The following is a 26,310-nucleotide window of genomic DNA, read 5'->3' as shown; positions in this document are numbered from 1 at the left end:
AATACCCTGGGTAAACCATATACAGAGCCCACACCAGGCAAATAATTAATGTAAAATAAAACTTTGGTCCTGTTTAAAAAAAAAAATTTAAACAAAAAAAAAACAAGCAAATCAAAAGAACAAGATAAGCACTTGAAGGATGCAGACAGGCACTCTTGAAAACTGCATATCCAAGATATTCCCCGAAAACAATTTGGGAAACGGTCCACTGGCAATATCTAACACCCTGGTTTTTAATCACTGTGCTCAGCATAACAAAATTCATACTGCCAACCACACAGGCTAGTCCATTTATTCCATACTTTGGAAGCAAGGCAGTGGAAAAATATTATATGTCAAACAATTTTCAAAAATATGGAAAACAAATATATATATATATATATATATATATATATATATATATAATAAGAGAGACCATGAGTATTCCAAATTCATTCATGCAAAAAAGACAACAACAACCACCTTAAGTTTCATGTAAAAATTATTTCTTAAAATTGAAGAAAAAAAAACAGTACTATTCAGCATGATCACCAAGTGCTTTCACAATTTCATTCATAGAAAAACGTTTAATACTGCTGTGAACATTTTGAAAATGGTGATTAGGAGGAATAGTCACAACAATTATGTCATTATTTACTCACCCTAATGTCGCTATAAACTTATACGACTTTCTTACAAGGAAAACAAAAGGAATTTTTTCACATGTGTTTTCGTCTTAATGGTTTGATGTCACTGATGTGTCATATTTGATTTGGGTGCTGTTTGATTCAAATGTCGGTCTGTTCATCACACAAATTCATTGTATGGCTTCATAAGACATGGAAAATATTGCACGTCACATTGACTACTTTAACTGCAGCTTTACGCTCTTTTATTGCCCTTAATAGAGCTTTACAGCCCTGAGTCACCAATCACTTTCATTGTATGGATAAAAAGATGTGCATTTTTTTATGTGTTTTTTTTTTAAATTTTTTATTAAAACCTTCTGTGTTCCACAAAAGAAAGAAAGCCATAGATTTGAAGCAACTTTAGGCTAAGTAAATAATGAAAGAATTTTCATTTTTAGGTGAACTATTCCTGTCAAACTACTGTAGCTGTAATTGTGGCAACTTGATTTTTTTTAAATATTTGATCCATTTATCCTTTGGCATTGATCCACAAAACAATATCACAATCCTGCTATGCTTGACCCCGCTCTAGACACAGCATCCAGCTTTAGTCCTTTTCATCTCCATCGGTGTCTCAAGATCCACTGTGGAGCTCTCTCCCTCACTCCTTTTCTTCAGAATGGAGGGCAGAACCAGATCAAAGAGGGTTTCAAACAAAACATCTACATTGTAGCCTGTTTTCGCACTTGTCTCAAAGCACATCTTCTCGGCAGGTAGGCATGCTTTCTCCTCCAGGCCTTTGTAGCGTAGCATGCGTCCGTACAGAGCCATGGCATCCTCTCTGCTCACTTGTTTGTGCAGTATTGGAGTTGCAGGAGGAGTCGGACATGTAACGACAGGCTGGGGATCGTCCCCTTTCTGGAACTCGATGTCCGGGACTTGAGCAAGAGAGTCAGTCAGGTCCGCTTTGTTACCCACTATGGAATAAATGCAGTCAGCATTGGCAGTGTCAGTCAGGGATAGAAAGCGGTTCTCTAGCTCAGCCAGACTCTGCCAGTTAGTAACATCATAGGTGAGGATGACTGCAGCAGCGCCACGGCAATACATTGAGCCGAGGCCATGGAACTGCTCCCGACCTGCACAAACACAGACAAAACAGTGACTGAATGCTGATTCAAAAGGTAAAAAGTTAAAGAGAATTAAACATTTGGTAAAAACAAAACAAACCTGAATAGATCTGATGGGCCAAATACTTAAGCAATAAGCCTAGAAACCACTTGTGTTAAAATCTATATTGTATTTACAGTGCATAAGTTCTACAGTGGACCAAAAGCATTACTCACAATGTATTTACAAGTCATGATTTTACGGACGGATGGACGGCACAAAGATATAGATATATACACATTGTATATTACTCTTTGGTGGAATAAAGTGAACTATGTGAGGAGATTACTACAATAAAATTACATTTTTTTTTTTAAGAGAAGTCACAGACAATTTTGCACCATCTCTGTTCTCTTCCTAACAAAACCTTCCTTAACATGGAAAATGAGATGTGGTGGAACATGCTTTAACATCAATGAAGGTTGGTGTACAGATGTATCAACAATAAAGAGGATGAGCTGTCCTAAATTGGAAGCGCTCTTTATTAACTGTAAGCCGCCCTACTTGCCGAGGTTTCCTTGTTTATTCTGGTGTGTATATTGCGCCAAACGCGTGTGTGAACACAGCTCTGCAACAGCTGGCTGATCAAATCACAGAACAACAATACCTGGACTCTGTTATTATTATTCTTGGGGATTTTAACATAGCAAATCTCACACGTGGACTGACCAAATACAAACAGCACTTTACATGCCCCAGAAGAGACAGGAACATACAGGATCATTGCTACACAACAATAAAAGATGTACAGGTCCTTCTCAAAAAATTAGCATATTGTGATAAAGTTCAATATTTTCCATAATGTAATGATAAAAATTAAACTGTCATATATTTTAGATTCATTGCACACCAACTGAAATATTTCAGGTCTTTTATTGTTTTAATACTGATGATTTTGGCATACAGCTCATGAAAACCCAAAATTCCTATCTCAAATAATTAGCATATTTTATCCGACCAATAAAAGAAGTGTTTTTAATACAAAAAAAAAGTCAACCTTCAAATAATTATGTTCAGTTATGCACTCAATACTTGGTCGGGAATCCTTTTGCAGAAATGACTGCTTCAATGCGGCGTGGCATGGAGGCAATCAGCCTGTGGCACTGCTGAGGTGTTATGGAGGCCCAGGATGCTTCGATAGTGGCCTTAAGCTCATCCAGAGTGTTGGGTCTTGCGTCTCTCAACTTTCTCTTCACAATATCCCACAGATTCTCTATGGGGTTCAGGTCAGGAGAGTTGGCAGGCCAATTGAGCACAGTAATACCATGGTCAGTAAACCATTTACCAGTGGTTTTGGCACTGTGAGCAGGTGCCAGGTCGTGCTGAAAAATGAAATTTTCATCTCCATAAAGCTTTTCAGCAGATGGAAGCATGAAGTGCTCCAAAATCTCCTGATAGCTAGCTGCATTGACCCTGCCCTTGATAAAACACAGTGGACCAACACCAGCAGCTGACATGGCACCCCAGACCATCACTGACTGTGGGTACTTGACACTGGACGTCAGGCATTTTGGCATTTCCTTCTCCCCAGTCTTCCTCCAGACTCTGGCACCTTGATTTCCGAATGACATGCAAAATTTGCTTTCATCCGAAAAAAGTACTTTGGACCACTGAGCAACAGTCCAGTGCTGTTTCTCTGTAGCCTAGGTCAGGCGCTTCCGCCGCTGTTTCTAGTTCAAAAGTGGCTTGACCTGGGGAATGCGGCACCTGTAGCCCATTTCCTGCACACGCCTGTGCACGGTGGCTCTGGATGTTTCTACTCCAGACTCAGTCAACTGCTTCCGCAGGTCCCCCAAGGTCTGGAATCGGTCCTTCTCCACAATCTTCCTCAGGGTCCGGTCACCTCTTCTCGTTGTGCAGCATTTTTTGCCACACTTTTTCCTTCCCACAGACTTCCCACTGAGGTGCCTTGATACAGCACTCTGGGAACAGCCTATTTGTTCAGAAATTTCTTTCTGTGTCTTACCCTCTTGCTTGAGTGTGTCAATGATGGCCTTCTGGACAGCAGTCAGGTCGGCAGTCTTACCCATGATTGCGGTTTTGAGTAATGAAACAGGCTGGGAGTTTTTAAAAGCCTCAGGAATCTTTTGCAGGTGTTTAGAGTTAATTAGTTGATTCAGATGATTAGGTTAATAGCTCGTTTAGAGACCCTTTTCATGATATGCTAATTTTTTGAGATAGGAATTTGGGGTTTTCATGAGCTGTATGCCAAAATCATCAGTATTAAAACAAAAAAAGACCTGAAATATTTCAGTTGGTGTGCAATGAATCTAAAATATATGAAAGTTAAATTTTTATCATTACATTATGGAAAATAATGAACTTTATCACAATATGCTAATTTTTTGAGAAGGACCTGTATATCGCTTTGTCCCTAGAGCAGCATTGGGACTCTCTATTCACTATCTGGTTCATCTTCCAACCTACAGGCACAAATTTTAATCAACCAAGCCAGTAGTAAGGACTGTAAAGTGATGGACTAATGAAGCAGAGTCAGAACTACAAGCCTGCTTTGATTGCATGGATTGGAGTATTTTTGAGGCTGCAGCCACAGACCTGGATAAGCTCACAAATACTGTTACATCATATATCAGTTTCTTTGAGAATATGTAGATTCCTACTAGGACTTATTTAAAGTTCAACAATGATAAACCGTGGTTTACAGCAGAGCTCAGGCAGCTTTGTCAGGCCAAAGAGGTTGCTTACAGAGGTGGGGACTTGTACAATCAGGCCAGGAACACACTGAATAAGGAAATCAGAGTGGCTAAAAGAAGATACTCAGAGAAGTTGAAAAACACGTTTTCAGCTATTGACCCTGCATCAGTGTGGAGTTGCATGAAACAACTCACAAATTACAGGACTCCTACCCCCAACCCTGCGGGAACCAACAACTGGCTGATGACCTGAATGTGTTCAACTGCAGATTTGAAAGACCCAATCTCACACCCCACACCCACTTTGACCTTCAATTCACACAAACACCAACACCTCCTGCAATCCCCCTCCTCCTGCGCACTCAACCTGCACTTAGGATCTGTGAAGATGATGTGAGCTGGGACTTTCGGAAACAAAAGACGAGGAAAGCTTCAGGCCCAGATGGCATCTCACCAGCGTGTCTTTGATCCTGTGCTAACCAGCTGGCCCCCATCTTCACACAGATCTTCATAAGATCACTGGAGCAGTGTGAAGTCCCATGCTGCTTCAAACGCTCAATCATTATTCCTGTCCCAAAGAAACCAAAAATCACAGGACTTAATGACTACAGACCTGTCGCCCTGATGTCTGCGGTTATGAAATCATTTGAGAGACTGGTGTTGGCCCACCTGAAGGACATCACTGGACCCTTTCTAGATCCTTTACAATTTGCTTATCGAGCAAACAAGTCTGTGGATGATACAGTCAACATGGGATTGGATCATATCCTGCAACATCTGGACAGACCAGGGACATATGCAAGGATCCTGTTTGTGGACTTCAGTTTGGCTTTCAACATCATCATCCCAGCTATACTCCACAATAAATTACACCAACTCTCTTTTCTCATGTCTATCTGTCATTGGATTACCAGCTTTCTGACAGACAGGAAGCAGCTTGTGATACAGGGGAAACCTACTTCCAGCACCTGTACAATCAGCACTGGTAACTCCAACGTAGATGTGTGTGATATTGACAAAAAATAAAATCTCGATATTTTCTGTGATTTTGCTGATAACGATAAACAGATGATATTTTGCATCCTTCAAAAAAAAAATTTGTAGAAGACTTATAATGTCCTAATTCCCTCTTACAACATATTAATAGCATAACAGGATAATATTGATTGTTGATATTATTAATTGAAACAATATATTGAAGGAAAACAGGTCTTTATTATTTAAAACTGAAGCATTCAAGTAAGAACAATACAAAAGACTACTCTGCTGTAAAGTGAACTGTGCAACATACAAGCAAGAAGCAAAACTATGACATTGTAATAAAAGTTACTGTAAAAGGTATTCACTGGAAAGGACGAGGCGAGAACCGGCTTGACGATATAAATAATAGTTTAATGGTAAACTTAAAAGAACAACATAAACACACACGACGGACATGTCCGCTAACGATCTCTCTCTCTCCCGCATGGCCCTCTGCAGTCAGCCTTTAAACCTCACGGAGGCATAATTAGCCTATTACGGGACCGGGTGTGTAGGATCACGACCCGGCCCCGCCCTCCACCCTGCCACAGTTACCAAATCCAAACTTCTTTCAAACACAGCACAAAAAAACAAAACAATTATTGCATTTGTAAACAAATTACACCCTTCTGTAAAATTTAGCATAAAGTAAAAAAAAAGCCAAGGCAGTGTGTACCTTGGGTCTAAAGTTTTCAAAAGTTGTTTAAAACCATCTTTCTCAACCGCTTGAATTGGCACCATGTCTTCTGCGATCAAACTGGTGACAGTGTTTGTTATTTCTTGCCATCGGTCACTTTTTTTGTCATAAGGTACTTTTTGCTAAATGATTCGGCCTAAGTTTGTGGAGTGTGTTTTTTTGCTTTTACCCTGTCAGCTGACGTGTTGGGTTCAGTTGACTCGAAGCTTTTCATATTCCTCATATTCAGTGCGGTGGGTAGTTCTAAGATGGTGAAACAGGTTGGTGGTCAAGCTGGTTTTGCCTGAAACCGATTTTCGGCACAGTTTGCAGATTGACGTCTTTTGACTAGCATCTGACCAACCAAACCACCTCCATGCTATTGATGATGACCCACATCTAGCAATTAAATCTAGCTTCTCCTCTCGCCGTTTCTTCGCTCATTTTTAACTTCTGTCATACCGCAATCTAATGTGCAACAGCAAAGTAGTATATTCTACTGCACATGCGCATTCAGATCATCACGATCTGAATGCGCATGTGCAGTAGAATATACTACTTTGCTGCAGCATGCAGTGAATTCGTGGACACTTAATACAGCTTTTTGATTGTTTTTTGAAAATGAGTGGCATACTCGATAATGTGATTTTGCATATCGTTAAAACAACAATTGTGATATTATCGTAGACGATATATATCGCACATCCCTACCCCAGGGATGTTTGCTCTTTGCAAGGATACCTCTGCCAAGCTCCTGGACTTTACAGATGACACCACTGTCATCAGCCTCATCAGAGATGACGATGAGTCTGCATATAGAAGGGAGGTTGAACAGCTGGCTCTCTGGTGCAGTCAAAACAGCCTTGAGCTGTACATGCTCAAAAACGGTGGAGATGATTGTGAACACTCCAACACTGACCCCCCCAACACCATTTTAAATAGCACTGTGGCAGCAGTGGAGTCATTCAGGCTCCTGGGCACTACCACCTCACAGGACCTGAAGTGGGTGACCTACATTGTGAAAAAGGCCCAGCAGAGTTTGTACTTCCTTCACCAGATTAGGAAGTTCAACCTGCCACAGGCACTGCTGATACAGTTATACTCAGTAGTCATTGAGTCTGTCCTTTGCACTTCAATAACTGTCTTTGGATTGTTCAGCTATGAAATCAGACATCAGAAGACTACAAAAGGACAGTTCGGACTGCTAAGAGGACTGTTGTTTGCCCCCTGCCCCCCTTCAACTGTACACTTCCAGAGTGAGGACAAAGTCTGGAAAAATCACTCTGGACTCCACTCACCTTGCCCATTACCTTTTTGAACTGTTGCCTTCTGGCCGACGCTTCAGAGCTCTGAGCACCAGAACCGCCAGGTACAGGAAAAGTATTTTCTCTCAGGTTATTCATCTCATGAACAGTTAAAATTGCCCCATTGAGCAATAATTATGTGCAATACACATTTCAGTCTTTTTTATATTTATCCAACACATCCAACCTCTTCTGTCATTTCATTCCTTCTGTCATTTCATCCCCGATTGTTTACGGGGACAATCCCCCCGGAGCAACCTGGAGTTAAGTGCCTTGCTCAAGGACACAATGGTGGTGGCTGTGGGGATCAAACCGAAAACCTTCTGCTTAACAGTTTAGTGCTTTTGCCCACTACGCCACCACCACTGTACATAACAGATTTGTATTAGATTTGCATTACATACGTGTATGTCTGTGTGTTTATGTACATATGTGTATAAGCTCCTCTCACCAAGACAAATTCCTTGTATGTTTAAGCATACTTGGCAATAAAGCTGATTCTGATATGTATATATACCTCAGAATGAAATAATCTCTGCATTAATATAGAATGTGTGGTTACAGGCAAGGCCATAACAATGTCTTGAACAATGGGGGGGACAGAACAATTTCAGGGGTTGGGGTTCTCAAGTGTTGAGGTCTTATATTTAAATGGACCTTATTGGTCTTTAAAAGGCTGTAAACTATTTGAGCCGATCTGGGACTGCAAGCGAAACCGAACCCACTCTTTCCAAAACACTGCCCTATAAAGATAGAGTTGAGACTGTCACCTTCTCACGTAACAACCACTATGAATCTGAATATGGTGTTAAACCTGAACATTCTGCTTCAACTACTACACTATCAGTAGCGGATCCTGGCATAGGCGATACAGTCAGCCGCCTGGGGCAGCAACGCTCTCTAGGGCGGCGCGACAGTGTACTTTTCATTTTTGGGCGAACTATTCCGGTCAAATGATCTACTGTAGCTGTAATTGTGGCAACTTGATTTTTTTACATTTTTTATATTTGATCCAATTCTCCTTTGGCATTGATTCACAAAACAATGTCACAATCCTCACATCTCCTATGCTTGACCCCGCTCTAGACACATCATCCTATAGCTTTAGTCCTTTTCACCTCAATCGGTGTCTCAAGATCCACTGTGGAGCTCTCTCCCTCACTACTTTTCTTCAGAATGGAGGGCAGAACCAGATCAAAAAGGGTTTCAAACAAAACATCCACACTGTAGCCTGTTTTCGCTCTTGCCAGTCAGCGTTGGCAGTGTTGGTCAGGTTGCAGGTTATGGTTATGTCGACATAGGACATGTTTTACTGTGGATACAGATACTTGTCTACCTGTTCCCAAGCTCCTTTGCTGTACCTCTGTGATTATTTTGCACTTTTCACACACAGTTTTTTAGTGAATTAGCTGTGCATGGTGTATATAATTGCGTACTATTGTTTATATAGATGAATGTGGTACATTCAGGCATTTGGAAATTTCTCCCAAGGATGAACCAGACTTGTGGAGATCCACAATATATTTAGGTCTTGGCTGATTTCTTTTGATTTTTTCATGATGTCAAGCTAAGGGTTGCTGAATTTGAAGGTAGGCCTTAAAATACACCACCAGTTGACTCCAAATAGCCTATCAGAAGCTAATTGGCTAATTGCCTAAAGGCTTGCCATCATTTTAATCATCAGGCTGCATAAAGGCACAGTAAACTTCTGACCTGCTGAACTTGTGATATAGTCAATTAAAAGTGAAGCAATCTGTCTGTAAAAGGAAAAATGACTCATGTCATGCACAAATTAGATGTCCTAAACGACTTGCCAAAACTATAGTTTGCTAATATTAAATCTGTGGAGTGGTTAAAAAATGAGTTTTAATGACTTAAGCAACCTAAGTGTACTTACTGACTTCAACTTTCTATATATATCCTCTTGTTTAGTTGTACCTGGGCCTTCCACATCTCTTTCTGTCCTTGTTAGAGCCAGTTGTCCTTTGTCTTTGAAGACTGTATTGTACACCTTTGTATGCAATCTTCAGTTTTTTGGGCAATTTCAAGCATGGTATAGCCTTCATTCCTCAAAACAATGAGTGACTGATGAGTTTCTAGAGAAAGCGGTTTCTTTTTTTTTTTGTGGAAATGTTTGACCTAATATTGACCTGCCAGTCTATTGCATACTGTGGCAACTCAAAAACAAACACAAAGACAATGTTAAGCTTCATTTAATAAACCAAATATCGTTCAACTGTGTTTGATATAAATGGCAAGTGATTTTCTAGTACCAAATTAGTAATTTAGCATGATTGCCACTTTAGTGAATTAAAGTACCAGTTTCCCTCTGAAACAGCTAAATCTGTATATTATTCAAAACTTTTGGCTGCCAGTGTGTATGTGTATATATATATATATATATATATATATACAGAGAGAGAGAGAGAGAGAGAGAGAGCGAGAGAGAGATAGTAAAGCTAGAATAGCCACTACATATGATAATGTGTGATATGCAAATTCTGATTATATTGTCAAATCCATCAGCTGTTAACCCCTTCTTAAATTATAGTTGGTAATTCTTAAAGTTTTGTAATTCTGTAGCCTGCTTTGTACCAGTAATCAAATCCTGTTTTGTTTTTTTCCATTGAAACAAACACTTTCAAACAGACCCGTATTCATACATTTTGGAAATCAGAGGATTGGTCAACTTCAGAAATTCTGAATTAACATCATTTCTACCCCACAAAAAAACGCACCGTTCCATTTCTTCACACACACACACACACACACACACACACACACACACACACACACACACACACACACACACACACGCACACAAGCATGTGACTTTTTGCCTGATAAGTGATGCAAACGGCACTACACAGGGTCATCTGAACAGAATAAAATTCCACAGGAAGTGACTGAGCAGGGGAAAAAAAGAGATGGATTATGTTTGGTGCACACTTGATAATTGAATGTAATTTTCATTATCTTCAAAACCTTTTGATCTAAAGGCTTATGTTTAAATGATTGAAATAAGAAGACATTGTTTTTTGTTTTGCAAAATATAAATTTCACATACATATGAATTTCTTTACAAAACAAATATTTTAAACCTTTTTAATTTAATGTGTTTGATCGGATAGTAAAAGCATAGTAGCCTATAAGGGTCCAGGAACTCCTTTTAAAAAGCATCTTAGGTGACATCTCCTGAAGTTGGTTGAAAGAGTGTGCAGAGCTGCAATTGATAAGATTTTGATTTGTTCCATTTTTGTTCAAAATTCCTATACTTCCATTTGTGCCATTTCATAGTTTTGATGAATTCACTATGATTCTAAGAATGTGGAAAATAGTCATAATAAAGAATGTCAGTGCATCTAAACTTTTGATAGGTAGTGTAGATTCATGGTGTAGAAGGCATGCTAAAATTATGCATCATATCAATACTTGATCGCTAATTCATATGTCATGAATCCGAGACCTCAATAATGTTGTAACACCTTATTAGACCAGAAGAAAAGTATAATTCACCCTTTTAATAGGTTAAGATTTCAAACATTTGGCAAAAGTCTAGCAGAGCATTTCTCTTCAAGAGCTCGGTTTATTCACTGACATAAATGCAAAAATAAACAGTATATAACAGCAGAAACATTAACAAAACTTTTCCCTGTAAAAAGTATTTCACAACTGGGTCAATTTTAGTGAACTTCACCCATGACAGGGCAAGTACTGAAATAGGTCATCTGAATAAGGAACAGAAAGTGCTGCCCTTTACAAAAAACAAAGCCATTACTATGTGAGAAAATATATAACAAACATAAGTGAATATAGCAGAAACTGAAACGAACAAATAAAAAGAAATCATGTTTCACAAATAAAAGCTTCCCAAAACTGAGATGTCTCAAACAGGTATGTTTGACACCACTTTCATCAAACATTAATAGGGCATGTTGCTTTACTTAGGTCAGCTGACTTTATTTTCATTTTAACTTCAGGCAGCCTTTAGCTGCTAGAATGAAACAGCACTTTTATTTATGCTCTAAAAATGTATTTTGCCATCTGATCTAATAGAAAAACTCCCCATTTAAATAAAATTATGATGTTTATTTATTTTTCAGAAAAGCTGCTATATTTTCACCAAAACCTAATGTCTCTGAATTGAAAATTATTATTAATATTATTTTATATATATATATATATATATATATATATATATATATATATAAAATGAATGTCGTACCTGCAGTGTCCCATATGGATATGTTGTAGGGTCCCCACTGTTTCAGGAAAAACGCCCCTCCAACTGTGCTGATTGTGTCTTTAAATTTCCTCTCCGTGTATCTGTGAAGGAGAGAAGTCTTTCCCACATTCATGTCCCCCAGAATGACGATTTTCACGTCGGGTTTCTTGGTCCTTGAAGATTGATGCATGGCTCCAAACACATGCCACTCATGCGAGCTCAACTCTTAGATTTTAAAGCACCAAATCAGAGGACGGGCTATTGGCCCCAGTGTTTTAAAGTGCATTATCTTATAACATCCAGCCTGACATCCTTCGTAGAAAATATATGGCGAAACGAACCTAATTCGTGTGGATTAGACTATAGAATACAACACACACCTTTTTGTATTCAATAAAGTTAGTAACAACGGCAATTTTCTAACACTACAAAAGTTGTTCCTTCCAAGTCAGATTTAACTGTGGTGGGAGGGGCTAATTCTACAACAGATGCGACGTCACCGGAAGTGCACAGCGAAGGTGGGGCCAAAACATACATCTCTGTTATTGACATATTCATGCCATTCATATTATTTTTTGTCTTAGCTTTATTTGATATCAAACATGTTTTGAATTTCGTTTATGTCATCCCGCATAAGCGCTAAGCAGAAAACGTCAGTGGATGTCTGACGATTAAAAATACGCATTCCTTTACTTGTGTCTGCTCGAGCAAACTCTATCACAGATCTGAAATCAGAATAAATATTGAACTTTGCTCCTGTCATCTGATCGGATGCAGAAGCTAATCCCCGTACAAAGTTCCACAGATCTCTCTCTACCTGATTGAACAGTTTTTTGCCCGTGAACTTTGTGAATCTGCTAAAACGTGCCACCTTCATTTTCTCTCAACAGCCACTAAGACTTTATATCGGTAAGAACGGACTTTATCGTTATGAGTAGGTTGACGGAATGCATGCACGTGAATGTTCACTTCTCGGCGTGGTAACTCTAACTATTACTATTACAGCAGTGTTGTTGTATGGGAAAGGTAAGCACAGGGCAAATGGAGGCGAAACTGCCATTGGTAAGCATAACCATAATTTTATAAAGCTCACCCCAAACTGTCAAGCGTAAGTCACGTTTTCGAACGCAACAACAGTGCTATGTCCGAGTACGTATATAAATTGGGTAGTGCGTGTGTTGTTTAATAAGCGCATTCTTCATGGAGTCATTATCCGAAATGTTTCATGGTTTCGACCGTTGCGCTGTGCAGCGCGCGATCCTGATGACGTGGAACACAACATAGCAGTGACGTTCTCGCTGTTGTTGGCGCGGGTAAACACTGGTGAAGTTCTAAGCAGCTTTGCATAAAACACCGTTCATTTAATCTGTGCATTACAGCCAGGCCTTTGTCACTATGCACTCGTAAAGCGCGTGAAACATCGTCAATTTAACACACGGAAGGTGCCGCTCGATTGATGCAAAAACGAGGGCAATTCGCGCGACTTTGCTGGGGTGCTTATACAATATCATGCTAGTGAATGCAACGCGGGGTTTCCTGTGGTCGGACATGGAGACCAGGGCGCTGTTGAATATCTGGGGTGAACATGACGTGCAGACGGCACTGGACGGAAACTTTAGGAACAGCCACGTTTATCGAGACGTTTCGAACCGTCTGTGCGAATTGGGCTTCGACCGGACACCAGACCAGTGCAGGATACGGGTTAAGAGCTTAAAGAGGCAGTATTTTCAGGCGAAGGAGGGATCCAAGAAAAATGGGCAGTACCACAAGATGTGCAAGTTCTACGACGAGATGGAGAGGATATTGAGTAATAGACCCTTAGTTGAGAGGCAGGACATTGATGGTGTTGCTGTGGGAGGAGATGAAACGATGGACGAAGATGCTGAGAGCACTGAACTGTTACAGATGGATGGCAGTGGAGAATGCTCCTTTATGGAGCACCCAGTAAAAACTGAGTATCCATCCTGCCCCATTCCAGTGACAGTGGGTGGCATGAGTATGCACTCATCTCTCATTCACTGATCAGTTAGAAAGCCAATGATATGCCATGTTCTATCTTCAATACATGCACTGTGTGTGTTTGTGTGTTAATAGTCTCATGTCTTTTGCTTTTAAAGGTTCATTTACAGCCAAACACAGCAACCTGCCGAAGGCCACCACGCCCCCATCCTCAGCAAGCAGGCCAAAGCGATGTAAGAAGCGGTTTGCCAACATGTCGCTGGAGAAACTAATGGAGAAGTTTTTGGAGCAGAGTATGGAGGCAGAAGAGAACTTTTACCGGCTTGAGGAGCAGCGTCTTCATGCTGAGGATAAACGCAGGGAAGAGGAACATTCAAGAGAGTTGCAAATGCTACAGATGTTAGGCCAGGTTTTCGCTGGCCTCAGCACACCCTCTCCTGTGCCACCGGCCACTCCACAGGCCTCTTGTATCACCCAGACTATTCCCACCGTACCCCTTGCACGTTCCTCTTTTGGGAATCGTAACCATCCGTCTGCCTTGACTGAGTTTGCCAGCCACAGCCATCCAGATTGCCCAGGTCTGCTCATGGAAGAGGGTGATGCACAATGTTCATGAAGAGTTATATTTAGTAGAAGAGTGAATGACAACATTATAGTGCTAATATTATTCTAAAACTTGGCTTATCTTTCTTAAACTTTCTAATCATGTGGCTTGTTGAGCGCATTACCGCAGAGACATAGTGTGTGTGGAGGCTTCTCGCTATTCTCCGCAGCATCCACACACAACTCACCACTCGCCCCACCGTGAGCGAGAACCACATTATAGCAACCACGAGGATGTTACCCCATGTGACTCTACCCTCCCTAGCAACCGGCCCAATTTGGTTGCTTAGGGGACCTGGTTGGAGTCACTCAACACTCCCTGGTTTCAAACTCACAACTCCAGGGGTAGTAGTAAACATCTTTACTCACTGACCTACCCAGGCCCCCCTCCTCCTTACAGATTTTAAGTGCAGGGAGAGTAGCAGGAGAGGTGAGGAGGGGTGTTACAGGAGGTGTTTGTGTGAAGTGAAGGTCAGAGTGACTGTGGGGTGTGTGAGACTGGGCTTTTCAAATCTATAGTAAAACACATTTGAGTCATCAGCCAGTTGGTGGTTCCCTACAGTGTTGGGGGATGGTGTCTTGAAGTTAGTAATGTCTTTCAGGCCTCTCCACACTGATGCAGGGTTGTAAGCTGAAAACATTTTTTCAGCTTCTCAGTTGTTTCTTTTAGCTATTTTAATTTCCTTAGTGTGTATTTGGCCTGATTATACAATATTTTATCCCCACTTCTGTAAGCATCCTCTTTGGCATGATGAAGCTATCTGAGTTTTTTTGTAAACCATGGTTTGTCATTGTTGAATATTAAATAAGTTCTAGTAAGAATGCATCAATGCTTTTAATTGAATAAATGATTAAATATTTTGGGTGAACTATCCCTTTAAATAAATAGTTGTAGTAAAAAAGATTTAAACTGCTTATATTACCAGCAATATTATCTTGGAATTGAGCAGCGAGGATTGCCTTGAAGCACTCTGGGTACATTGAAGTGCATCATTCCATGTTCAGGATGTGCATAATCAGTTTTGTGCCTCTCTCTATTGAAGCCTTAATTATTTCTTACTTTGATAGTTAAGTGCAATAAGATGTTATAGTTACTTGGCTTATATTTTTGTTGAATAACTGGTAGCTACCATGTTGAAGTGTTGTGCTTCGCGTCAGTGTATTCCTCTGAAACACTTTTGGTCTGGGTCACAGGAACATCATCACTGACTAGTTGATTATGAAAATTGGTAGTTTTCTACATCCCTAATCTTTATGTAGATTAGGGATTCAAAACATCTTTAAAGTTCTAACAAGGACAAAAAGTATAATAAAAGTAGTCCATACTCACTGTATTCCAAGTGTTCTGAAGCCATATTATAGCTTTCTGTCAGAAACAGCCTGAAAGTTAAGTTATTATGCATTGATAATCTTCCCCTCTGTTGAAATCTCATTTGCATTCTTCTTCACATAAAAAAATGTCACATTAAAATGCTACAGCATATTTGACCTTCATTGCCACCAAAATGGCAATGGTTGTTGTTTGTGTTGTATTCAAATGTAGCACATCAGTTCGAATATCAGAGATACAGAGAGGGGAACATTGTCTATTAATAAATAAATAAATAATATATATATATATATATATATATATATATATTAGACAGAACTGGAATTTTGGGGGAACTATTCCTTTAACAAAGTTGTATCTGAGTCAGCTGCATGCAGTCACTATGTGTGGGGATTGAACTAAGCTACTCTAATTTATGATTCAACTAATAATGTGTTCTTTTCTTAGTCATAGAACGCTCTTTCTCCCTGGACAATGCTACTATGGACAATGTTGTTTCTCTTGTAAAAAACATGATTCCTCCACTTACCTCCAAAAAACACAAGGGTCAGGACGGGCGTATTGGAATCATTGGAGGATGTCAAGAGTAAGTGACAGACAGATCTTTGCCAGGGCTGTACACTTACCATATGACTAGCTCAGTAGTATTTTACTGAGTGCTGTGACAAACCATCGCAATGATTGTAGTACTCCAGTCGCCTTGTATTCTCTCTTAATTCTTTAAGTTGCTTGGTAAAATGTACTTTTTTTTTGTTTGTTTTTTGGTTAGGTACACAGGAGCTCCTTACTTTGCAGCTATCTCTGCTTTGAAAGTGGTAAGTATTCTGAACAAAATCCACATAATTTTGTCTTGTCATCTTCATATTGTCTTTGCACATTTTGGTATACTTGGTTGCTTTGTTCAGTTTTCTGTAAGTTAATCTTCAAAATCTATTCCAGTTGTTTTGAATACCATGCATAAAATGTCCCTACCACCTGACAGCTTCCTGAGATTTCACACCAGCCCAAGGCTCTTTAAATGGCAAAAAAGAGTGGCTAAAAAGGTCTAGGCCACTGCGCTCAATCAGAAAACCATCAATCAGAAATGCTTTCTGCATGTGAATCATTTTATGTGTTCAGGTTTGCGTACATATGTTTGGATGAGGCATGGGGTTGAAAGTTAGCAAAATGGGTGAAATCACATTATCTTTAAAATCTTTTACAATTGCGTTTTTTTTTTTTTTTTTTCTCAGGGAGCTGATCTGTCACATGTGTTCTGCACCAAAGAAGCGGCCCCAGTGATCAAGTCCTACAGTCCTGAGCTCATCGTCCATCCAGTGCTGTGAGCAGCAAATCTTATTAGAGACTATCTTATATACAAGTGAATCGTATGAAATATCTCTGGTGGCCAACAGACAGATTTACTTACATGTAATTTAATATGGACCCCAAAGGATATAATACAATCCATTTGGCCAGCTGAAATATGTTTTATTGTGGACTCTTGTTGTTGGAGATTTGAGTTTAATGTTATAAAGTGTTGTTTCTCTCATGTCTGTTTTACCTCCAGAGACAGTCCGAATGCTGTGGAGGAGATAGAGAAATGGTTGCCCAGGCTTCACAGTCTGGTTGTGGGGCCTGGTCTGGGGAGGGAGGATATGCTGCTTAAGAATGCAAAGGCAAGAAAAGTTTTGCTAGCTTTAAAAGATTATATCCATTTAATATGGTGTTGTTATTTTCTTTAATACTAAAAGCAGTGATTTACTCTCACAAGCACTTTATTAGGAACACTATGGTCCCAATAATGTGCCTGACATTGTCTTCTGCTCTTTCAGCCCATCCACCTCAAGGTTTGACTTGTTGTGCATTCTGATATGCTATTCTGCTCACTACAGTTGTACAGAGTGGTTATCTGAGTTACCGTAGCCTCTCTGTCAGTTTGAACCAGTCTCTCCATTCTCCATTGACCTCTCTCATCAACAAGGCATTTCCGTCCACAGAACTGCCATTCACCGGATGTGTTTTGGCACGATTCTGAGGAAACTCTTGTGGCTTGTTCATGAAAATCCCAGGAGATCAGCAGTTACAGAAATACTCAAACCAGCCCATCTGGCACCAACAATCATGCCACAGTCAAAATCAATGTGATTATTTTTCCCCCATTCTGAAGCTCCTGATCCGTACCTGCATGATTTTATGCATTGCACTGCTACCACACGATTGGCTGATTTAATAATCACATGAATAAGTAGGTGTACAGTTGTTCCTAATAAAGTGCTGCTCCTTGAGTGTGTATTATTTTTACAAGGGCGGAGTTTTTTCCAAGTTCCTTTTTTGGTGCTTCTAATAGCCTGTGCAATGTAAAGTACCAGTCAAACATTCAAATGTACATTATGTGTCTAATGATCTTAAAACACCATTGATATAAAGGCTTCAATTTATTCTTTTAGACAAAAATAAATTGTACCAGTGTATAGATTTTAATTCCAACATTTGTTTATTTTTTTTTTATTTAAATGACAAGGAAAATCAGCCAATGAGTGTCCGTATGCATGGCAACTCCTTCGGAATCCAAGAATTCTTGGCTTTGGACGTGTCTCATTTGATCATAATTTCATAGTGTTTCCATGGTAATGGAAAACCTGAAAATGTCAGGGAATTTCAATATTGTGTTTTCTTGACTTGGAAAAATCATGGAAATTAGTAAAATCTTTGTCATGGACATTTCTATCGAAAATGTAAAAATTATTAGTATATTTATTTTTTATTAGTTGAACTTGCAAATTGGTCTGAATTTTTAAATCATAGGCTGTAATGACAAATTACAGGAAAAGTTATTCAATTAATTGGTAAAAACGTGTGGGAACTCGTTCATGGTTTTGATGACTAAATTTAGGAAAATGGTAATAATAAAAAAATTAATAGGTGTGTCCAAACTTTGACTGGTAGTGGACATCAAGGCAATCATTTTGAAAAGTGCATTTTTGGAGTGCATGGCAATATTATGTATTTTCACTTAGATTAATGTTAATTATTTCATATTTTAGGTTGGTTCAATTCAATGAATTCACAATGTCCCTTTTTCCTTCTAGGAGATTATAGAGAGGTCAAAACTCAGAAGCATCCCAATCATCATTGATGCTGTAAGTACTGAATCTTTTGTTTGGATGTTTAAATATTGATCAATATAATTTCACTATTAAAGGCATGTTGTCAGAAGCCATTATAGAGTGAGAACTGGGTCTACTTAAACATGGCTTTGGAACATAAGTGTTAATAATGATCTACCAAAGAGGAAGCTAAAGGAGTGATTCTATGATCTAAAACAGGTTATTCAGAAATGTTGCTGACACAGCTAGTTCAGACAGAAAGGGTATCAGTCTGCCAGTATGGGTATCGATAAAGTAGTCACTCACCATATACTTTAAAGAGTGTGTGTGTGTGTGTGTGTGTGTGTGTGTGTGCGCGCTTCTTTACAGGATGGACTTTGGTTAGTGGCAAAAGATCCATCAGTCGTTCAGGGATATCAGCGAGGCATCCTAACACCCAACTTCATGGAGTTTACTCGTCTGTATGAGGCCATGGTGAGTGAGTGTGTGTGTGTTTTTTTTTTTTTTCTTCATTAACACATTTTTCTGACAAATCAAACAGAAAAGTAAAACGTATAAGCACAGAATCAACTTTTAACCCCCATAAACCTCCCTCACAATCCACTCTGTCCAGCAAAAGGGGGACATATTAATACATAACATTGGGTTCAGCCATATGCTTGAAGCAACATTTAAATAAATGTCTGAATTAAACACTCTGGACACATTTGTCCATACCACATGCAAATGTGAGATAACGGGGTGTAATAACTTCTCCGGTTAGTTTGATAGAAAGGCTTTGCAATGGCAAAATTGAGGCAAGAACTTGCTGTTCAATACAAAACCAGGGAAAGGCTCTCTCAGGTGGAAGCGACCAATGAGACCAAATTCATAATAATAAAACAAAATCTTGGGTAGGCCTAGCCCACCTTTGTCAATTGGCCTATGTAATTTGTTGTAATGTAATCTGAGTTGTTTACCATTCCAAATGAATCATTCGCCACTGAGCACATATTTATGGAACGCCAAATGTTATCAGAAGAGCTACGGCCCCAAATTAACACCACCTGATCTATATGTATAAGAGATGTCCTAACTTTAATTAATTGGTTAGCCAAAACTTTTGACAATATTTAAACGTCTAGTTGGATCAGGGAAATTTGATGGTAACTCTTACACTCACTTGGATCTTTGTCCTTTTTAAGAATCATATGATCCGGGCTTGTTTCATGGTTGGCAGAAGCTTTCCATTCTTTAATTATTCTGTATAAACTTCTAGAAAATTGAGGCAGTTCTGTAGCATAAGATTCAGCGGCAAAGTCATCTGGCCCCTGAGCCTTGCCTGTAGGCAGGGCCTTAATTACCTCGCCAAGCTCCTCCAAGGTTATCTCAGAAGAAAGAGAATTATTTTGCTTAGTCATCAATTTAGGAAGTTCTAATGGTTCCACAAAGTTTCTAATATCTTCATCAGTAGACGAAGACGTGGAACTATAGAGATCAGGATAGAATTCTTTAAAAGCATTATTAATATCAGTGGCTAATATTTCACCACCAGCAGATTTCACTGAGGGAATGGTAGAAAACCGGTGTGATCTGCATTCATGCTGCTGTTTACCAGTAGAGAGGGAATGAAGCGGTTGTCTTAAACTATTTGAGCAGCGGATTAATTTTTCAACATCACAATATCTTTATTTTTTATGTTACAAACATTCAATTAATCACCAAATAAAAGTATCCAGCCGTTACTGTCGGAGGTGAATTTTTTGATACATCGCAGGCTGCTCTGTTTTCTGACGTCAAACAAAGAATATATAACGTAGTCAGTCCACTTCAGCCTTCTCACATTCCTTCCATCACTCATTTTCACCACTTCTGGGGCTGAGTAGAATGCCTAAATTTTTAGAACCTTCTATGCTTCTATGACAACCTCAAAATCCCATGCAGCATAGCAATGTAAACAATATGATAGCATGCACAGCCGACAAAAGCATTTGCGATCGCATCTTATCCATCACAATCAATCATTATAAACATCTAAAAATCACATATGTTTGATAATAAATAATCTGAACCCCAGTGCATCTGATGTAAAGTGCATTCAAGAACTCACGCTGAGGGATCCATCAGTACAGGGAAAAACTCGGGTGCGAAAAGGTTAAAGCCTCTTTAACCAGAATCAGTGAAACAAACCTTGAGCGCTTTTAGAAACCATGGCAATAGTAATATGTCACATACACCAATGTTCACTAAATATTTTCATTTATTATTATTATTATTATTAATTGGAATAAACAAGTGTTCCCACAAGTAACAGTGTCAATAGTATAAGTTAATACATCTAACTGTAGTGTTGGCTGTTTATGGTTGGAAAGCACATTAAAATAGACTGTGCAGTCACCGGTGTGCATTTATTATTTATTAACTTTTAAAATTAGGAAATTAGTAATAATACTAGGAGTGCCAGATATTCTACTTTGGGTGTAAATAATTTTGAAAAATGTGCTTTGCTATAGAACTTGGCAATGTTATGTATTTTCATATAAATTAATATTGACATCATCCAGTAAAAATGTTCAGTCTGAACTAACTTTTGAACTAAAAAATGCAAATGAATTATGCCTTGCTTTAAGAAGTAGTTTGGCAGGCAGTTGCAAGTGTAACCGGTTCTGCTGACCTGCTCTTGAGCGGGACTAGAACCGGCGTCTGCCGGCATGGGAGGCTGACACCTTAACAAGAAGGCTAAAGGCTACAGCCTCCAGCGTCAGTCGCTAGTGCACCTCTTGAGGCCAGGGGAGTGAGGTTTACACATACCACACAGCTATCACGTGCCAGCTGGCTCCTGTTACACAAGGGACTTTTCAGAAAAGAAAGTTAATCGTATTTCTTTCGTTGTTATCACTGACATGCCAATGATTATCTGTCTGTTTAATCCAATGCTGGAACTCCTGCCAAAAATTGGTGACCACTTTGGTAGAATTTTTCATATATGCTTGAGACGAGGAGGAGGGCGTGGCAAGGTTGTAAAGATGGATGCCCAGACACACACTACTCCTCGTCACAGTGCTATTATTGTATTATTATTTTGATTGTGTTGCCATGTTATAAATATAAAAAAGCAAACAGAAATAATAATAATAATAATAAAACGTAAAACTTTAAAGGCACCCAGTATACACGATTGTATTGTACATGCTAGTGCTGCATAATTCTGGATGAATTGAGAATCAATTTTTCTTTTTTTTTTTGCCTAGAATAAAGATCACGATTCTTTTACAATTTTGAAGAAAAAACCCTAGCATTTAGGCTACTAAACAAAGTAACTTAATTTAATAAACATTCTGACAAAATGTTCTTTGCTTCAATCTATTTGAAATATGCAATAAACAAAAAGTAGGAAGTGTAAGTTGTAAATCAAAAATATATATAAAAACATTCTAAATCCACAGGAGGATGCAACTACAATATTACAAACCAAACAGCACTGTTATTGCAAAAAAAAAATTATTTTAAAGAAGTGCAAAAAGTGTTAAACTAAAATGCATAAAAAAGGATTTAGCCCATTTATATTGTAACTTGCTAAAGTGAAGTAAAAAACAAAAGGAGAGGGAAAAACGTTTCATAAACTGTTCTATGTTAACTTTATGTTGCACTGGTAAATAAGCAAATATGCTTTAAAAATACACTCACTAAATTAAAACAATTGAGCCTTCAGGGTTTTTTGTAAACATTGCTTCAAGTTATTATAGTAATTATTGAAGAGAACAGAGTAAACAGTGCTTTATGTTTTCAGTAACAGTCAATTAAACTTTAAAAAAAATTATATATTTATATTAAACTTATATAAAAACATACATACTTCTAATGCAAAATAAAACTACTTAAATTTATGGTTTGATTATTATGTATACATTAATACTACTCTGATGCAGTCAGAATGCCTATAATACAGAGCAGCAGGTATATTAGGCTGCATTTACACATTGTACAGATGCAATATTTTGAAATATAAAATTTTTGTCCCATCTGCTTATACATTAACAGTTGTGTTTACATTAATATTGCATCAAGAGAGGCATTTTGACTGTTCACGCACTCGGCTGCATTTATCAAAGGACACAAGCATATGAGCAGACAGACGCATCTAAACGTTTGAAAGTAGCCAGCTGAAATCAAACTGCGTTTGGCTATCGAATTGAGTCAGAGCTTAATACTTGCTGCCTTTAGTTTTAACGTTGGTAGCTATTAAAATATTAAACTGAGCAGAGATTGCGTGGCACCTTTAGCCAGTCTTTGCGGCATCCTGCAGTTTGGAAATCACTGTGCTAGACTTTGTCCGTTGCATTTCCTAGTTTATTCAGTATCTTGTGCAGAAGCATTGTTTTTTTTTTAGATGCCATATCAAGTTAAAAAGAACTTTACCTTTTAAAAATGCATCTCAAGCGAATTCCAAAATTAAACCTGACAGCCTTACAAATACATGCCACGGGAACGTTAACATAAATAGCGGAATCGTTGTCATTTAGGTTTAAGATGGCATGGGTGTCTGAATCGAGATTGTGATCTTTTTAACTATTACTCGTACAGCTCTAATACATGCTAAATGAAACTTTGATTTCAGTACCATGAGCCTCTGGACAGCACTGACCACAAGAGAAGTGCTCAGCAACTGAGCATCGCCATGGGCAACCTTACCATGGTTTTGAAGGGGGAGGAGGACATCATTACTGATGGAAAGAAAGGTTTGTGTTTATTCTAAAACACTCAAACACTTCATAATGTTCCACTGAATCTTCTCTCTCTCTCTCTGACACTTTGCTATTCTGCCTGCTTTCAGTGCTAACCTGTAATCAAAAGGGCAGCGGGCGGCGTTGCGGAGGGCAGGGTGATCTGCTCTCTGGCTCTTTAGGAATCTTTGCCCATTGGGCATTCAGCTCATCCATAGATGCAACTAAAGGGTAAGGTGCCATGTCTTCAATAGTCATTCGTTGTGTCATTGAATATTGCTTTCAATTTTAAAGACACAGTTCACTTAAATCCTGTCATAATTTATTCTCCATGTCGTTCCAAGCCTGTATGCTCTTCTCTCTTGGAATAAAAAGGATGTTTTATCATTATGCAAAAAACAAAGTGCCACAGAGGCACAAGATGTGTCCCAAATGACACATTATACACTATGCATTCAGCCATGTAAAAAAAAAAAAGTGCTACACAGAAGCATTTGCTGTTTAACTGCTGTCGGAAGTGATGTTTCAATAGCATGCGATGTGTTGCTCGGTAGCTTTATTGCGATAGTCGGCCACAGTTCAACATGTGTCTCAAATGATGTACATATTCACACAGTGTGTGGTAATGATAAAGCATTCTACTCACATTTGTAAGGTGCTGTCTTTACTGAAGTTTCGCTAGTTGCTAAATTTTTCGTGATTTACAGTGGTTTTGCCAGACCAGCAACGCAGCCAGGTATCTCTGCCCCTTCCGCTACGTACAGCAAGCGCTGAGTGAATGAAGGGTACAACATTACACACTCTTTTGGCGGTTGAAGAAGTGCATCATCTGGGAACCTGTAGTACATTTCTTTTTAATGCATTTTCAGTGTTAACACTACTCGCATTACTTACACCACAAAATTACGTAGAATAGTGCAGAAATGTGTGGTTCGGGACGCACCTACAGTGTTTAGAGTTTTGGCAAAAATTAACCTACAAATGGCCTACTTATAGTCATCCCTGCATATTAAGCTGGAATATTTGTAAGAATTTTCACAACTAAAAACTTACACAATTCAGCATTTAAATTATTGCTGGGGTTTATAACAATGTTATAACTATGCTAAATTATAATAAGAAAGTTTACTTTAGTTTTTCATTACTTTCGTCACATTCTTTGAAAAAGATGCATGGTGCCATATTTAATTTAACCTGTTGATAATCAATCCCCCCGCACGCGGTAGTGACATCACTCTGCTTACATTTAATATATAATTTACCGTCTATAAATGTAATTAATGTTAACAAATTATACATCTTTTCAAAGGTCTAAGGGTTCAACATTGATATCCGATCTCTGTTGCATGATAGCAATGCTCCAGAAACAAAAATGAGACTTCATACCGTTGCTATGAAAACGTGATCGCCAGATGAGTCCAGTTCGCCACACTTGAGTCAATTGTCCATGACAAGCGTTCATTGAAAAACATCTAATAGCACTTTCTGTCCATAAAAGTGATAAATCTGAGAAATAATGATATATTCTCAATTTTTACATGAGATCTTGCCTGAAAGAATTACCCTTCATCATCGTTCTTCAACAAACTATGCAATCTGAGCAGCATTCATGTCGTAAAACTGTATATGATCTTATATATTAGAGTCTCATAAACAAAACGAGCCTGTCTCAAGTCTATTTTTAAAAATGGGGCATAGTTTTATTCATAACAGCCAAGCAGTGCAGTCAGATTTTGTGTCGTCTTGAAAGGTGGAGCCTTAATTTTACTCTGTAAGCTTCCAATGATTTTACAGAGAAAAAAGCTGGCAGGAACTTAATTTGTTGGGGGGGGGTGTTGTCTTTGTACTTTAATAATTTGTATTTTTTTTAGATTATAGAAACATGTTCAGCTCAAATATTTCCATTACTATAAACTTCAGCTTATAACTTTAAAAAAATAACATCATATTAATTCTGAAACTTGGGAAATACAGCCCAAAGTTTCTTCTTTCAAAAGATACTACAACTGTGTCCATACTCCAAAGGGTCCTGTAAATACAACCGTTCAGGTATGTCATTTTCATGATTTGTGCTCAAAAAGGGGGTGCGTATTAACAGGTTAAGACTGAAAATCATATGGGTTTGGGACAATATGAGGCAGAGTAAATTATGACAGAATTTTCATTTTTGGGTAAACGATTCCTAAAAGTAATTATTCTTTTTTTTTTTTCCAGAATGAACCCTTCACTGGTTGCTGCATTCGGTGCTACTTCTCTGACGAGGCAATGTAATCGTCAGGCCTTTCACAAACACGGCAGATCTACCACCACCTCTGACATGATCCAGGAGATAAGCAGTGCTTTCAAGAAGTTGTTCGAAAGCTAAACTACACTACACGTGTCCACACTACGAACAAAGTCATAAAAGTTTGAAATAAAGAATAAAGGTCTTTCATCTAAATGCTTCTCATTAAATAAAGTACATTGTCGGTCTTGAGTTCAACTTTTAAATTTTTATTTTAAAGTGCCTCTTGTAGTTACAATACAGTATCTACTACTTGAACAGTTTCTGTGTGGTGGCAAAGACCTCTATATACGTCATACACTGTTTTTTTTTTTCTCCCATATGTCGTTAGATATGTGTTTTATTTTTGACTGTCTAGATTTATTGATAACCCACCAAGAGATAGTTATAACACTGTCCCTCTATGATTGAATTACTCTGTTATCATCAATAACAGCTGTGATTTATTTATTGGTCTTTGTGAACATGTTCACTTTCAAGTATTCAAAGAATTGCTCTACCTTTATAGTTGATGTTACCCTAACATTAAACTGTTTAACGCCTTATTTTCTGTTAATAAACTCACAATCCCTGTTTAATATGTGGGTCAAATGACAGATTATTGGGAGTGGCTGTCACTTATAGATATAGTTTGTTATTCTGCGTATTAAACTAACATGAACATTTACTTTATAACTGTTGCGTTTTT

The 26,310-nt window shown here is 38.5% G+C and overlaps 2 protein-coding genes across 6 annotated transcripts; one reads left to right on the top strand and one right to left on the bottom strand.

The window, feature by feature from the left end:
* Positions 1-39: 39 nt before the first annotated feature.
* LOC127658581 (ras-related protein Rab-20-like) lies at positions 40-12,111 on the bottom strand. The gene is made up of 2 exons (XM_052147948.1): positions 11,655-12,111; positions 40-1,744 (listed from the first exon to the last, which is right to left on the bottom strand). Exons 1-2 carry the CDS (start codon positions 11,842-11,844, stop codon positions 1,197-1,199), a joined length of 738 nt encoding a protein of 245 aa, XP_052003908.1. The 5' UTR covers positions 11,845-12,111; the 3' UTR covers positions 40-1,196.
* Positions 12,112-12,147: 36 nt separating this feature from the next.
* LOC127658573 (ATP-dependent (S)-NAD(P)H-hydrate dehydratase-like) lies at positions 12,148-26,278 on the top strand. Of its 5 annotated transcripts, none has more exons than XM_052147935.1 (11): positions 12,148-12,172; positions 13,772-14,209; positions 15,994-16,132; positions 16,316-16,361; positions 16,779-16,867; positions 17,096-17,204; positions 18,618-18,668; positions 19,005-19,109; positions 23,233-23,353; positions 23,449-23,569; positions 25,553-26,278. In XM_052147935.1, exons 2-11 carry the CDS (start codon positions 13,867-13,869, stop codon positions 25,701-25,703), a joined length of 1,275 nt encoding a protein of 424 aa, XP_052003895.1. In that variant the 5' UTR covers positions 12,148-12,172; positions 13,772-13,866; the 3' UTR covers positions 25,704-26,278. The 5 variants fall into 5 exon arrangements, with proteins under 5 accessions (XP_052003895.1, XP_052003897.1, XP_052003896.1 ...); XM_052147933.1 differs by lacking the exon at positions 12,148-12,172 and adding an exon at positions 12,593-13,650; XM_052147934.1 differs by lacking the exon at positions 12,148-12,172 and adding an exon at positions 12,594-13,650 and having other exon boundaries at positions 13,772-14,191.
* The last annotated feature ends 32 nt before the right edge of the window (positions 26,279-26,310 follow it).

The sequence above is a fragment of the Xyrauchen texanus genome, chromosome 18 (genome assembly GCF_025860055.1).
Source record: "Xyrauchen texanus isolate HMW12.3.18 chromosome 18, RBS_HiC_50CHRs, whole genome shotgun sequence".
NCBI lineage: Eukaryota > Metazoa > Chordata > Actinopteri > Cypriniformes > Catostomidae > Xyrauchen > Xyrauchen texanus.
This window is presented reverse-complemented; position numbering and strand designations above follow the sequence as displayed.

What these genes read in the sequence shown, in the direction of transcription:
- LOC127658573 (XM_052147933.1), top strand. Translation starts at nt 13,164, where the DNA reads ATGCTAGTGAATGCAACGCGGGGTTTCCTGTGGTCGGACATGGAGACC. An exon ending in ATCATTGGAGGATGTCAAGA is followed by an intron (nt 16,133 to 16,315) that starts GTAAGTGACAGA and finishes TTTTTTGGTTAG; the next exon opens with GTACACAGGAGCTCCTTACT. An exon ending in CTCATCGTCCATCCAGTGCT is followed by an intron (nt 16,868 to 17,095) that starts GTGAGCAGCAAA and finishes TTTTACCTCCAG; the next exon opens with AGACAGTCCGAATGCTGTGG.
- LOC127658581 (XM_052147948.1), bottom strand. Translation starts at nt 11,844, where the DNA reads ATGCATCAATCTTCAAGGACCAAGAAACCCGACGTGAAAATCGTCATT. An exon ending in ATCCATATGGGACACTGCAG is followed by an intron (nt 1,745 to 11,654) that starts GTACGACATTCA and finishes GTGTTTGTGCAG; the next exon opens with GTCGGGAGCAGTTCCATGGC.